The sequence below is a fragment of the Callospermophilus lateralis genome, chromosome 18 (genome assembly GCF_048772815.1).
Source record: "Callospermophilus lateralis isolate mCalLat2 chromosome 18, mCalLat2.hap1, whole genome shotgun sequence".
Classification (NCBI taxonomy): Eukaryota; Metazoa; Chordata; class Mammalia; order Rodentia; family Sciuridae; genus Callospermophilus; species Callospermophilus lateralis.
Genome location: NC_135322.1, coordinates 50,833,482 through 50,848,190, shown reverse-complemented (window position 1 = coordinate 50,848,190; position 14,709 = coordinate 50,833,482). Strand labels below are relative to the sequence as shown.

General features: G+C 39.8%; 1 protein-coding gene across 3 annotated transcripts in view; it reads right to left on the bottom strand.

Annotated features, from left to right (window-relative positions):
• Positions 1 to 14,709, bottom strand: part of Tango6 (transport and golgi organization 6 homolog) — a 175,273-nt gene that overhangs the window by 27,675 nt on the left and 132,889 nt on the right. For 2 of the 3 annotated variants that reach the window (XM_077105808.1, XM_077105807.1), the window contains 2 exons: positions 13,448 to 13,599; positions 4,335 to 4,448 (listed from right to left, as the gene is read on the bottom strand). In XM_077105808.1, coding sequence (XP_076961923.1) covers positions 4,335 to 4,448; positions 13,448 to 13,599 — 266 coding nt within the window. Of the gene's footprint in view, positions 1 to 4,334; positions 4,449 to 5,394; positions 5,694 to 13,447; positions 13,600 to 14,709 lie in introns of those variants that run through there. The other variant, XM_077105809.1, reaches the window with a different exon arrangement.

Sequence of the window (14,709 nt, the reverse complement as noted above, 5' to 3'; positions counted from 1 at the left end):
ATTATATTGCTTATTTTAGAGTTTAGCTGGAGATGCAGACAGAATTTGGGAATCCTCTTTCTGAATCTTTCCCTTCTAGGATTGCCCTTTTTCATCCTGTGGCTATAGTTTTCCCCAGATTTCATCTTCTGGTTACCCAGATCAGGCATTCTGTGATTTCTCTGTTAGTGCCCCTAATGTATTGCATGCCTTCACAACTAACCTTTGAACCTTGTCTCTAGGTTAAGCAAAGAGGATGGGAACACACTTTGTATACTATCTCTGCTCTAAGCACCGATTCCCCTTAATATTCTACCTGCTAGGTGTAGAGGTGCATGCCTATAATCTTAGCAACCTGGGAGGTTGAGGTAGGAGGACTGCAAGTTTGAGGCCTACCTGGGTTAATTTAGTGAGATTCTGCCTCAAAAACAAAAAAGCAAAACAAAACAAAAAAAGGGCTGGAGGTGTAGCTTAGTGGTAAAGCACACCTGAATTCAACTCCTAGTACTGAAAAAACAAAAAAAACAAAAAACCTCCCTGCTTCTAATTGCTTTCCAAGGGTTTCAGATAGATGCTCATTATATTATGTCTAGATTTTTTCTTCCTGGTAGCTGGGATTGAACACAGGTACTTTATCACTGAGCTATATCCCCAGCCCTTTTTACTTTTTATTTTGAGCCAGGGTCTTGCTAAATTGCTGAGGATCTCACTAAATTGCTGGGATTAGCCTCAATCTTGTGAGATTCTTGTATGAGACTCCTGAGTTGATGGGATTATAGGCATATGCCACCATATTCAGCTACTTTTTAAAATCACTGAGGCTGGCCCCAAACTTGTGATTCTCCTGCCTCAGCCTCCTAAACATCATGTTCCATTGTGCTCAGCTTTATGGACTGACTTTATGGATGTATCTGAAGGTGAGCCAGTGTGATAGGTTAGTGCTCAATATTAATGCCCCAATTATTGTTTTTGGAAGAAATTTATAAAAATAGATGTTCTAAATATTTACAATGCATAGAATAAACAAACAAGTCACTTGCAAAGATCAAGTTTGTGAAAAGCAGGTGGTTAAGCACCCTTTCCTCATTCTGTTGCTTATGCTCCTTTCTCTGTGTTGAGAAAACCTATTTTTAACATTTAGGCCAACACAAAGTGCTGGCCTGGACATGTCTCCTTTCCTGGGTATTCCTAGTAAGCTTATATTTCAGCAAGGGTACGGTAAAAAATGGGCTTAAAAAAGAGTTCCTTCTTATTTATTATTTTTTTAATTTATTTTTTTGGTTGTAGATGGACACAACACCTTTATTTTATTTATTTATATTTTTACGTGGTGCTGAGAATTGAACCCAGTGCCTCACACATGCCAGGCAAGTGCTCTACCACTGAGCCACAACCCTAGCCTGCCTTCTAGTTTTTACCAAAGCTTTAGGCTTTATTTAAAAAAAAAAAAAAAAAAAAAAAAAAAAAAAGAGAGAGAGAGAGAGAAAGGTATGGCTCATAAAGCTAAAACAAAGCTAAGCAGAAAAGAGGTTTTTCAGTAAGAAAGTGAGTGTAGTGTTTTCTTCCAATATGAATACTGTATTGATTGTGTAAAACTCTGGCTACTTTGAAATGGAAAAGAAGGGAAAAAAGACCTTATGAATCGGGTTGGTGATGTCTTCCTTCTTGGTTCCAATCTATCTGCTATACTGCTCTTTCCAGTTGCCATAACCACAGAGGCCCTTTGCCGGCACAGCCACAAACAACAGAGAATTCACTGAAACCAGGTATTATCTTTTGGCACTCCATAGCTTAAGAGATAGTGATTATAAGGAAATAAAAAACATAAAACTTCATCAACAAAGCAGCATTTTCTTTTCAGCTGTTCCTGGGGGCAAGACAGAGCTGTGAAGAGAAATCCCAGATTGAAAGCTTTGTGGTTATCTCCACTTTTCATTAAAGTGCCCCTGATTATAATCACACCTACGATTACAAGATTTAACACACCTGGTCTCAAGGACGCACTAGGAAGAGGAATCATACATTCATCCCACCCCATTTCCTTTTCTTTATTCACTGAGTAAGCACAATTTATAAGTTTCAGTGAGTGTAAACTGCAGATGGTTTGGAGAATACAAGAGAGGTTTTCCATTCACATGGCATTTGAAAGGTGACAAAAATCCTCCATGGTCACAAATTATTTTAGTAGTGGTGAGACAAGCAGTGTTGCTTTCAATGGCTACACACAGATGTGAGAAATCTGGAGTTTCTATTTCTCCTCTCACTTTGCTAGCTAGATATTTTACTCTATGCACATGTATGCACTTACGGAATTTGTCGTTGTTACCAGGGATTGAACCCAACTATGGTTATATCCCTAGTCCCACAGTTTTGTATATTTCTTTTAATAATGCTGGGATTTAAACACATTTTTATTTTGAGATAATTTTAGACTTAGAGAAGTTGCAAAGATAGTATAGAGGCCCTGTATTTTCCTCACTTGATCTTGCCAGTTGTTAACAATTTACATAACAATGTTATATTAGCTAAGAGTTTCAGGGATCTTAATAATGGATGAAAAACACTGTTTTTTCTTAACTCCATCTTCTACAGCAAATTCTCAACAAGAGCTGTATGTACCCTGTTCATTTAATTACAAGAATTATTGGGGCTGGGGATGTGGCTCAAGAGATAGCGCGCTCAACTGGCATGCTCGGTATATAAATAAAAGATGTTGTGATCACTGAAAACTAAAAAATAAATATTAAAAAAATTCTCTCTCTCTTAAAAAAAAAAAAAAAAAAGAATTATCAAGGTGTGATCCATACATCCTTGTCCTGATCAAAGTCCTAGATGACAAACTGAAGCCTCCAACCCCCAGGTGAGAGCTCCCAGTTTCTGAGTAATTCTACCTCTACAGAAGTTCCTGAGTCAAATCATTCTTCCCCTTTCCCTATTGTGTCATTATTAGTCACCTTTCCAATATCCATTTCCTTGCTAAAGAAAATTGAATTTTGTTCAGAGCAGAGATGTCCCAGCTAAATTCATTGTCAGGCTCCCTCGTGGTGAGGAGTAATTATATGAGACAGTTTTGGAAATCACCTGGGGAGGTTCTAGGAAACCTATTCTAGTTCCCCAAAAAAGGATATAAAAGTGCCCTTCTCCTATCTTCCTTCTTATTTATTTTTATGGGCTACAATGGCCACAGCTGCAGCAACTATTCTGTCCCCACGAAACAAAGGCCTTGAAGATTATAGAAATATTGGCTCTATTGAAATTGAGCTGCTAATGAACCTAAGTATTTTTTTGTGAAATAAGAAAAACAAATCCTTACTTGTTTAGGCCATTGTATTGGAGTTTTTATAGTTTGTAGTTGAACATATTCACACCAGATAAACTCATTCAATACAAACCTTAACCTACACAAGGCAGAAGGGAGAGAAATGCAGCTGAGGATAAAGATCAGGGGAGTGGTCATTTGGTAATTCAATGGTCTGAGCTGAAACAACAGCAAGTAGACAGTTACAGAGAAAATGTGCCTGTGTAGGGAAGAAAGGAGGATAACTAATGAGTTCATGCTTTTACAAACAGGCATCAGGCATTTGATATGGTAAAATTCTATCATGAATAAAGGCTTTGTTTGTGACAAAACAATCACTCTTATAATGGCTTCCCCAACACTTGGTTAAATACTGATGTGCAAGCCACAGAAGAGCATTGTGGATGCCAGGAAGTGAATTATTAATGTAAACATTGTAACTGAAATCAACTAGGAATGAGCTTCCATTAAAATCAAGAAGAAAATTAATTTTGAGGTTACTCAGTTGTAGCACACATATGGATATATAAACTTCCTTCCTGTATTGGTCGTGCACTGGGGAGAAACCCAGCCAAACCCACTTGAAGAAGGAAGAAAATTTAATTTATGCAGCAATGAAAATCTCATGGCCTGAACTTAGAGCTAGAAAGGAAACATCTTAAATTAAGCCCTTCAGTAGTTCAGCATGAACAATGAAATATGCCAGGAAGACAAGTCACTGAAGTTCAGGCTGCAGAGGCAGGGTTAATGTATTCCAGCCAGCTCACCTTGGAACCCGCCCCCATAAGGAGAATGCCAGGATTCAGGGCCTCAATCTGTAAACTCATGCTCTGTTTTTTCTGCAGGAGTTACTGGGTTTGCCCAACATGTTACATAGGAAACAGAAATTCTTTACTGAAGATGCAAACCATACCTGCTACAAAATTCTTGTTGACTAATTCAACAGGGATTCAAGAGTCCATCTAGAGAAAAAGCTTGAGACTGCCTTTGTAAAAGGAAGACTGAAGACAGAAAATAAAAAGGTGGGGAAGTTACACACAACCACAAACTGACTTACCTCAGTAGCTTTCTGACTGAGTCCCCGAAGCAGCAGCACGATCACGTGGATGGCAGCTCTGCGCACTTGAACTTCATGGTCAGTTTTAGCCACAGCAATCAGGCAAGTTGTCACCTAGGAGGGTGAGGGAAGAAGTCAGTGAAAACCAGGATTGCACAATTACCTGTAGCTTTTCAACTGTGCTGTACTTACTACACGTTCATCAAGAGCAATCTGGCTTAGAGAGGGATGGATTAGTTTCCTCAGCTTTAATAAAGAAGCTGAGATCTGGTGGTAGAGGTCTTGATGCAGTCTGGCTTTTCTGGAAAAGGACAAAACCTGGTTTGGAATTCAGGAGGGATGTCAGGAAGTGGGAAGGAATACACATATATATTATATATTTCAAAAAATATAAGGTCAAATGTGAATATCTCCTTAAAAAGTGGGAAAAATTAGGTAGATGTAATCCCAGCTACTTGGAAGGCTGAGGCAGGAGGATCACAATTTCAAAGCTACTTAGCAAGACACTGACTCAAAACAAAAAATATAAAGGGCTGGGGGAGGTGGGCGTGATGGCTCACACCTGTAATCCCAGAGGTTTGGGAAGGCTTAGACAGGAGGATCGTGAGTTCAAAGCCAGCCTCAGCAACTTAGTAAGACTCTCTTTAAATAAAAAAATTTAAAAAGGGCTGGGGATGTGGCTCAGTGGTTAGGTACTCCTGGTTTCAATTCCTGGTACCAGAAAGGAAAAAAAAAAAGTGGGGTGAGGTGGGATGGGGCTAGAGGACATAGCTCATAGCTCAATGTTAAAGTGCCCCTGGGTTCAATCCAAAGTACTGCAAAAATAAAATTTTTAAAAAGTGGAAAAATTGTTATGTGTCCCCTTTGGGGACATAAAATCAAAGGAAGGAACCATAGTCCAAAGCATAGCTGCTTCTAGGGAATGAGGAACCTGGAGATTTTGCTAAGGAGGCTTCATAGTTCAAGGTCTGACATAAAAAATGTAACAGGGCTGGGGATGTGGCTCAAGAGGTAGCGCGCTTGCCTGGCATGCGTGTGGCCTGGGTTCGATCCTCAGCACCACATACAAAGATGTTGTGTCTGCCAAAAACTAAAAAATAAATATTAAAAAATTCTCTCTCTCTCTCTCAAAAAAAAAAAAAAAAATGAAGAATGTACCATTGATAAAAGTTTCAGCCCAGGGATACAGAAATAGAGAAGTATTCAAACTGATCTCCTTTGGTATGAATGTGTAGACACCCAGTCCTATATATCTAGTATATACCCCAGTAAGTCAGCAGGGGCCAGTTTCAGAGACTCCCTACCTGGCCTTCATTTTGGAATAGGTCTTTCTGGGCTCAGTTGCTTTCAAAGACAGTTCTATAACAGAAAAGGAAGTACTTACAAAACATGGTGCCACATATATAGCTAATAATTACGTATGTCATAAAATGGACAGTTTCTATACTTTGTACCAACCACTTTATCACTGCTTAGCTCCTTGTAGACATAAAAATATTCTAAAATTTCAACAAAGAGACACCACTAACAACAATAATAACAATAAACACAACAACAAACTTTTCCGAGGTACTCATATAAGATTTAAAAAGAAAAAGCACAACTTTTGTAATTATGACTGATGTAGCAACATTCTAAAGGTATGTCTAAATTATTCAGCTGGTCCCTCAGATACTTTGGTTACTGGATTTACTGTGTGCATGTATTTCTTGGCTATCAGTAGAGGTATTTCTAACCATGACAAGAAAATAGCCAGATTGTGTGTTTGGAAATGCATATAAATAAATATTATGTTTAAAGAATAGTGAATACAGGCACAAATGAGGAAATAGGCTTGTACAGAAATTTTCACTACGCAGGTTGTATTTTTCACAGCTTTCAAACAGTTGGGCATAGTTCAAAGTATCTAATTAATCAGCGGTGGCAAAGAGATTAGAAGAAATAGCTTGTTCTTAAATACAATTGCATCTGTGATGCACTGGCACTTAATCAAATTGTGCATCTATTAGACAAACCTGCAGTTTCCAAGGAAAGAGAAACTCTAGAAAATTCAATTTGTTGGGGGCTATTTTCCAATAAGACCCAGTAAACTGCTTCTGCCTTTGACCTGGGACCCCAAACCTAAGGCTTAGCAGCAGCGTCTATGCCTCTGGCATTAACGATAGAAGCAATTAGGTCCTCAGAGGAATTCCTTGGGTCACCTCCAAACAGGCAACAATATAATAGCTACCTCCACTTTCAGGCTTAGTATTTACGAGGTAAGAGCTGAAGTCAGAGAAACAAGTTAGAGCTAGGTCAGAGACCTTCTTGATACACTAAAGTTTAACTTATTCTGTCTGATAACTAATGTAAGAAAGCCAGCCTAAGATCACGTCACAGAGGCTCCCAAGTGTTTGCCTGTTTACCTTAGGTTCATGATTCCACATTTGGCAGACCAAGGTTCCTAATCTAGAACTCTGCTGTGTCTGTCTTTGCGTCCTCTGTTTGGTCTCTCTATGTTGAGTGGGACATGCCGCTGCCTAGGCTCTCAGTGTAAAGCTAGCTCTGACTGTGAGACATTAATTCCACAATTGGGATATCCAGGCAAAAGTGTCCTGGTTGGCAAAGGGCCTTCCCTTGAAGGCCAATTCTTGATCCCTGTAGCACCTTGAAGGTACAGGGGAGAGAGGAGCTGGTAATTATAGGCCTTGCTGAAGTCAGCTAGAATGGCCTCCTGCTTGCTACAGGCTGCCAGTGACTAATGTGCCAGACTGTAAAAAGCCCAACTACAATGAAATATCTTGGACAATCCGGAAGAGGCCAGAGAATGGAAGAGATTCATGAACCTTCCTCAAACCTCTGCCACCAGGACCAAGTCCTATGAAATATGCATGTGTTGCTCAGGTAAAGTGTCTTTTGGACATCAGGATTTTAATATGGTCTTGCAGATATCTCTAGAGTAAGAATAGCCTCCTTCTTTTCCAACACTCATGCCAGCTCATATCTTCTTTCCTGCATGTGAGGTATGTAAGAGAGACCTCCTTTTCTAACACTAGAAGCAGGAAGAATGCCAGACTGCTCTCTTCCATCTATCTAGTAGGAATGAGTCACTTCACAGCTAGTCTCTCACCTCCAGCTCCAAGGGCATACTCAACACTGCCTTCCACTCCTAAAAGCCTTGGTGAATGATAGGCAGATGATGTAAGGTCTTTACTAATTTATAAACTGGTGTAATATTTCCATTCTCTGTTTCTAAGTCCTCCCAGATGGCAGAATCTGATTCTATGTGATCTTCATGACACTTTCCCTAAGGGTCAATGTACCTAATCTAATAAGTGATATTATGGAAGGCTTTCTCTTCAGTGGGTAAATCATGTAAATCATATCCACTTCTGAAATCCACACAGACAGAAAGACGATGGCTGCTTTGGAAATATTAAAGGTCAGCTTAAGCAATTTAACACTTCACAGGAGCCAACAGAAATAAGGAAAAGCATCACTCCCAAAACAGCTGGCACACACCAAGCATAATCAGAACTATAAAAATAAAGATAATACAAATGGCAAGATTACCCAAAACTGCTAGGCATGGTGGCACCTGCTTGTAGTCCCAGCTACTTGGGAGGCTAAGGCAGGAGGATCATAAGTTTTATGCTAACCCCAGCAACTTAGTGAGACCCTGTCTTAAAATAAAATAAAAAGGGCTGGGGGGAAACTCAGTGGTAGAGTGCTTGCCTAATACTGAAGGCTGGGGGGAAACACTGCCACCGCCACCACCACCACTGCCGCCGCCACCACCACCACCAATACCAAATTACCCAAAACGGACTTTGGAAAATTCCAGGATAAGTACTTAGAAACCTTAATAGCAAAGGCAGTGTAATCAATAATTATTATAAGCTTTGCTTACTCAATCACTGCCAGGAAAGAAACTATAATGTCTACTTGGGCTTCCCTGGAGTTTCCCATAACACCTGCCATTCCTCAGCTCAGGTATTGACAATCCTCAAACTGTGTGGGCCCTGCCATTTAGGAAACTACACTGAAGGTGGCAAAACTGGTAATAAATTTAGATCACGTAGTGGGATCACAGTTAGCTTTGTATCAGACCACAAAGCTCAGGTATGTGGAATTTTAGGCACAGTATTAAAACAAGACTTCTCCATAAACTTGTCACCTGTGGCACATCTTATTTGTTGGATCGAGGACAGGTCTCTCACTACACTTCACTTAAATCATATTTACATGTTATAGAACGTGATAAAGATGAAAGCCCATTATGATTTGGTTTTAAGCAACACAGCACTTGGCAAGAATGAGAAGTTAGGGGGAAAAATAATGCTCCCTAAACAGGTTAAATCTTGACATCAACAAAGAAGAAAAACTTGAATTCCCAGTGTGAAGACTGTGGAAGGGGTGAGCCTGTACTTTTTGTTCCCTCCCTACCAACCAACACTATAGGGGCACATACAGTGCCCACAGGTGAACCACCCAACATTAAGACAGCTCTCTTCTGATGCTCATGTGCTACACAGCTAGAGGAGGGGCCAACACCTTCAGATCAGATCATGTCAGAAAAGACTGAGGTGGGTAGTTTGGCAAACTTTATATCAAAAAAGATCATTCTTCTCATCCTCATCTTCCTGTCTAACACCTGATCGATGTAACCTTCCTAATACCCTGGCATGCTAACTTAGGGTCCCAGCTCTGTGTTTCCTCAGCCGCTGGTGCTTGTTCTATTGCATAATTCTGGACCACTGTCCATTTCACATTCTACTGAGATTTCTTTAGGGGAAGAGACTAGGTCCATTATCTGTGCCCTCTAGCATTGCTGGAACATGATCAGTCTCACAAAGGAGCATTTCTTCAAGTTGCAGTCAAAGATGAGTTTCTTCAAAGTTAATGTGCCTTCTCCACCAGTGCACATTTGAGTTAGGTATTTCTGAGACTACAAAGCTTAAAGAGTTTTCATGAGACATTCAAAGAACTGTCATAGAAGAAGCCCCAGTAATCAAAAATAAGTTAGACCATTCACTCCTTTGCTCTGGCTTCTCATCCTACTCATAAGAAAAGTCTGTACAAGGTACCATTTGGACAGGCCATACCTTTTTATTTTATTTATTTTATTTTTTGAATTTTTTAATATTTATTTTTTAGTTTTCGGCAGACACAACATCTTTGTTTGTATGTGGTGCTGAGGATCGAACCCGGGCCACACACATGCCAGGCGAGCGTGCTACTACTTGAGCCACATCCCCAGCCCCGGGCCATACCTTTTCAAAAAATTTTTTTTTTAGTTTAGTTGGACATGATACCTTTATTTTATTTATTCATTTATTTTTTATGTGGTGCTGAGGATCAAACCCAGAGCCTTGCATGTGCTAGGAGAGCACTCTACCGCTGAGCCCCAGCCCTACTGGCCACTACCTTTTTAATGCCAGCTCCTATGATTCTTTCTCTTGCCCGATATGCTGGCCTCGAAGTTCCCTGCCTCAAGGCTTCTGTGCTTTTATCTGGAATGCTCTATCCCCAGATATCTGATCATCCCCTTGCTTCCTTAGGTCTTTGCTCAAATGTCACTCATTGGTGAAACTTTTCTTGTCCCTCTGAGTCATGTACAACAAGCTCCCTTTGTGCCCCTAATCTTATTAGATGTACCATCCCTGACATGGTATAGAACTGCTTACTTGTTTATTCCATATCTTTCCTCTCCAAAATGTTAAGGCCATAAGCACAGGGACTTTATTGTGTTCACAGCTGGGTCCTTAGCATTGCACACATGGCTTGGCTGTATGCCCAACTGGCACAGACCACATGCTCAATAAATATTTGTTGAATGAATAAATGAATGAAGAACTACTAAAGAGCCATGTCAAAAATCTCACTTTTTCTATGTGAATGGGCTAGAGCTTTCTGACTATAGGAGGAGTAATGGCTGAAATGCTAAAACTGGCACGCCTCCAAGCATGTTCAAACTTGCAGTCCATCCAAGGTAGCTGGTTTGGCACTGATGACAAGGCAAGCGTGGGATGCTACATAAGAAGGAACATTTAAAAAGAAGAGGCAGAAATTATATGGGATGGAAACACCTGGTTTTTCAAATCAGAGGGAATATACTGCCTTCTGAAGTTTCACTGCCAAAAGCAAGCTCTATTAAGGTAGAGCTACATGACCCTTCCTGTCTGAAGCTTTTCTCATATGGCAGGGCTCTTCACTTTCAAAATACAAAAGCAATCTCACAAAGGAACTGAAAACACTTATTGAGAAACAATACAGAAGAGTGGGTATGAGTTCTAGAACTAACTGCTCACATTCAAACTCCAACCATGCCACCTGCGGCAACTTACTCAGTTTCTCTGTGACTCAGTTTCCTCTGTGAGGATTGGATCAGTTGATATATGAGGCACTCAGAAGAGTATTATGTCCTATTTTTTGCTTTTTATCTTTTTTAGGTATTGAGGATTAAATCTAGGGCCTCATACATGCTAGAAAAAGTGTCTACTCCTGAGCTACATCTCCTGTTATTATGAGTATTCTTTAAACTTGTAGGAACTAGTCTTCCCAACCAGCTTTACCTTCCTCTTCATTTGATGACAATCAGCTAACATGCCAAGCACTGTGATGTACTAGGGGGTACGAAAAGGTGAATAAAGAATAGTTCTGCCTTTGTTGTGCTTACAGTTCATTAATGACTGTGAAGACTCCTGGCAATGATACAGCAGAAACAGTCCAGGTATCTAGTAGTGAGGCAGAGATTCTGGACTGGGATGTGCCCAGCAGATACCTCCACAGCTTCAGTCCTCACCTGGAGTTGAACACTGAGACAAACAGGTCTGAGGATTGTGAATGGTGCTCTTTGAGTCAGCATTCATGGCAGGCAAATGGCCCTCTACCTATTTGCACTTCACTTCAGAAGATTATATAAGCAGTGCTTTATTCTTGCTGTGAGCCAGGAAGCCATGTAATAACAAAGCTCTTCATGACATGGCCCCTGCCTGCCTTTCTTGCCTTAGCTCTTGCTGACAACTAGCCCCATCCCAACTCCTCCACTCAACTTTCAGGATCTTCCCATGGCCTCTTAAACACCCACCCACCCTCACCCCCATGCCTTTGTACATGCTGCTCCCTCTGCTGAAATGCTCACCCTCACCTTCTTACCTAACTTGTTCTCCAGATTTAGCTCTTTCTCCAGGGAATCTCTGTCAATACTCAAATATGTCCCACCACTCACTCCATCAGCTGTCACTGTAATCACTGATCATTGTGTCTTCCACCAGGTTACCCATCCCCAGAAGAATGGGGTTGTAGTCCCAGCCCCCAACAATAGGCCTAACATATTTCAGATGTTGAGGGACACTGGTTACTCTATTTTTCTCATTTCCTTGCTGCTCATCAAAATGTGTTTACTCAACTGTCACCTTCCCAGAAAGGCTAGATACCTACTTAAAACTACCACCTCCCCAGCACCTAACACTACAATCCTGATCATCTTCTCCAGCTCTGCTTCTTATCTAACATATTATATTGATTGATTATGTATATTCCTTTATGTCCGTCTCTTCTCACTGGAATGGAAGCTCTACAAAGATAGGAACCACTGTCTATTTTGAAGAGCGAGATATCTTAGGTAATTAGAATACTGCTTGGTATGAAGTAGGCTCTCAGTAAAAACTGTTAAATAAATTATTACATCAAGCATATATATCATCTCTAGATCCTTATAACAGTACTACACCATCAGTACTTCAATCCCATTTTTCAGATCAAGAAACCATGGTCAGAGTCTTAGAGTCATTCACTCGAGTGAACACAGGTAAGTAGATTGTTGAGTTGGGCCTTCATTTATTACAATTCCCAAGAGAATCTGGCAATTTATTTTTCTTTCAATAATTCTGTAGGTTTCCAGAAAGATGACACTTTTTTTTCTTTTTTTGGCAGGCTGGGTACTGGGGATTGAACCTAGCAGTGCTTTACTGCTGAGCCATCCCAAGCCCTTTTAAAATATATTATTTAGAGATAGGGTCTTGCTGAGTTGCTGAGGCTGGTTTTGAATTTGCCATCCTCCTGCCTCAGCTTCCCAAGATTACAGGCATGGGCCAGTATGCCTGGTTTAAGATGATACTTCTTGAACGTTAAAAATCTGCTCTAGATCAAATCAATCTTCTTATCAATCAAACCAAAAAATTTCTTCAAATTTCTGACAGCAAATCACATGCCACCAATATGCTATACTTCCCTTAAGACAGAGAAAGGGAAGACTCTAAGGATACAAAAAGAAAAAAAAAGTAATAAAAATAAAAATAAAATAAAGAAATAAGATCATGACATTTGAATATTGTTCAGGTTTGTTAGTTTCAGAAAATGTATGAATCAGGTCTGAACTGATTCATTTGGCACTTGTGACCAAAAAGGGCCAGAGCATTAGCCTGAGGTTTTTTTTTTTTCTTTATACAAAGAGGTTTTTTTTTTTTTTTTTTTTTTTTTTTTAACAAATAGAGATAAGACTCACACATAGCCCAGAGACCTAGGGTAAAGGTCTAAAGCCTTTCTCAAGGTTTCTTCAATTCTGTTAGTTACCTCAGAATAAATCATCTAATAAATTTCTAGTGAATCATCTTTCATTGCTTAAGGTAAGTTGACTTCCTGTTATTTGTAACTAAGAGATTCTTACTAAAGGGTTGGAATATCCTTTGAAATGGTTAGGACCAAACTGTTTTGGATATCAGATATTTCTTTTGGATTTTGGAATGCTTGCATATACATAATGAGTTATCTTGGAAATTGGACCTGTGTCTAAACACAAACTCATTTATGTTTCATGAATTTTATCCACATAGCCAAAAGGTAATTCTATACAATATTCTAAATAATTTCTTGCATAGAACAAAACTTTATGGTGTGGGGAATTTTCCAATTGTGGCATCATGTTGATGCTCCAAAAGTTCCAGATTTTGTTTGGAGTGTCTGGGTTTGGAATTAGAGGTGGTCAACCAATACAGCTTTTAATATACATAATGAGATGAATAGAGACTAGGGAAGTTAATAGACTTACTCGTTCTATCTTATAGGGAGGCAGATCTGGAAAAAGAACACAAGTCTACTGACTCCCAATCTAAAAGAAGTATTAGAAGCACCTCATGGATCACAGGACCCAGCAGGAAGTCCAGATGTTGGCACAGTTCTCCCAGATTGGCTAAGCTGCTGGCCCTGTGTATACCATCTGGATCTTTCACTCCTCTCAGGAAGGTGTGGATCAAAGGTTCTCTGTACTTTGAAACCATGTCCCCTGTAGAGAAAAGGAAGAAATCAAAATCTTTTGAAATAAATTTTCAACTCCTTATTCCAAGAACAGTGATATTAACATAATATACCAAAAGATGCTTATACTTTTCAAAAGATTTGGGCAACCATTAAAAATCATGCTCTGGAAAAATAATTCATGTTATGGTTTTGTGAACAAGCAAGCAGGATCCTAATTTTACCTTTAAAAAAATCTACATGTAGAGATAAAAAATGTGAAGAAGATATTCCCCATGAGGTTTTTTTTTCAGAGAGTCAGGATACGGGGAACATTTTAAAATTCACATATATAAAAGAAAATGTATGTATCATAAATACACAGCTTAATAAACCTTCACAAACCCTACACAACTACCATTTACTCATTGTAACACAAATAGCAAATGTGGCCTCCAGTTTAGACCCCAGTCATCAGCCCAGTATATTTCCTATACTATCACTGTTTAGATAAGCAAAATGAGGTGAAAGACAGGCACTTCCAGGAGAAGTAAAAATCATTCACTCACTTGACAAATATTTATTGAGAGGCCTAGTGAGTGTTAGGTTCTGTTTCAGATACTTCACATATGCCAGGATGCAGGAGGCAATGTTTCCTGTCCTTGTGGAGCCTACATTCCAGTTTAAATTATATAGTATATTACAGAGTCATAAATGCTATGGGGAGAAAAATAAAGCAGGTAAGGGAAATAGGGAATAATGGAGATGCAGACAGTCTTCAATTTTAAGGGGGAGGCTTCACTAAATGGATATTTAGGCAGTCCAGGAGGTGAGGTGTCAGCTCTGTGGATATGAGGGAGGGGCATACAGAAAAAGGGGAAAATAGGAGCAAGCCTGCACATCTGAGGGACAGAGGAGGCACAAGATGAGGCTAGAGGAGTGGTGTAGGATTGGGATATGGTGTGGATCTTGAAGGGCCTTGTAGGCCACTATAAGGACTTTGACTTTTTCTCTAAGTAAAATGAGAGGTCTTTGGAGGATTTTAAACAGAGAAGTGTGAGATCACTCTGGCTGCAGTGTTGACAACATGCCGTGGGGCCTGTGTGTGTCTAGGATGAAGCAAGGGGCCAAGTTAGGAAGATAGTGCAATAAGCTGCTG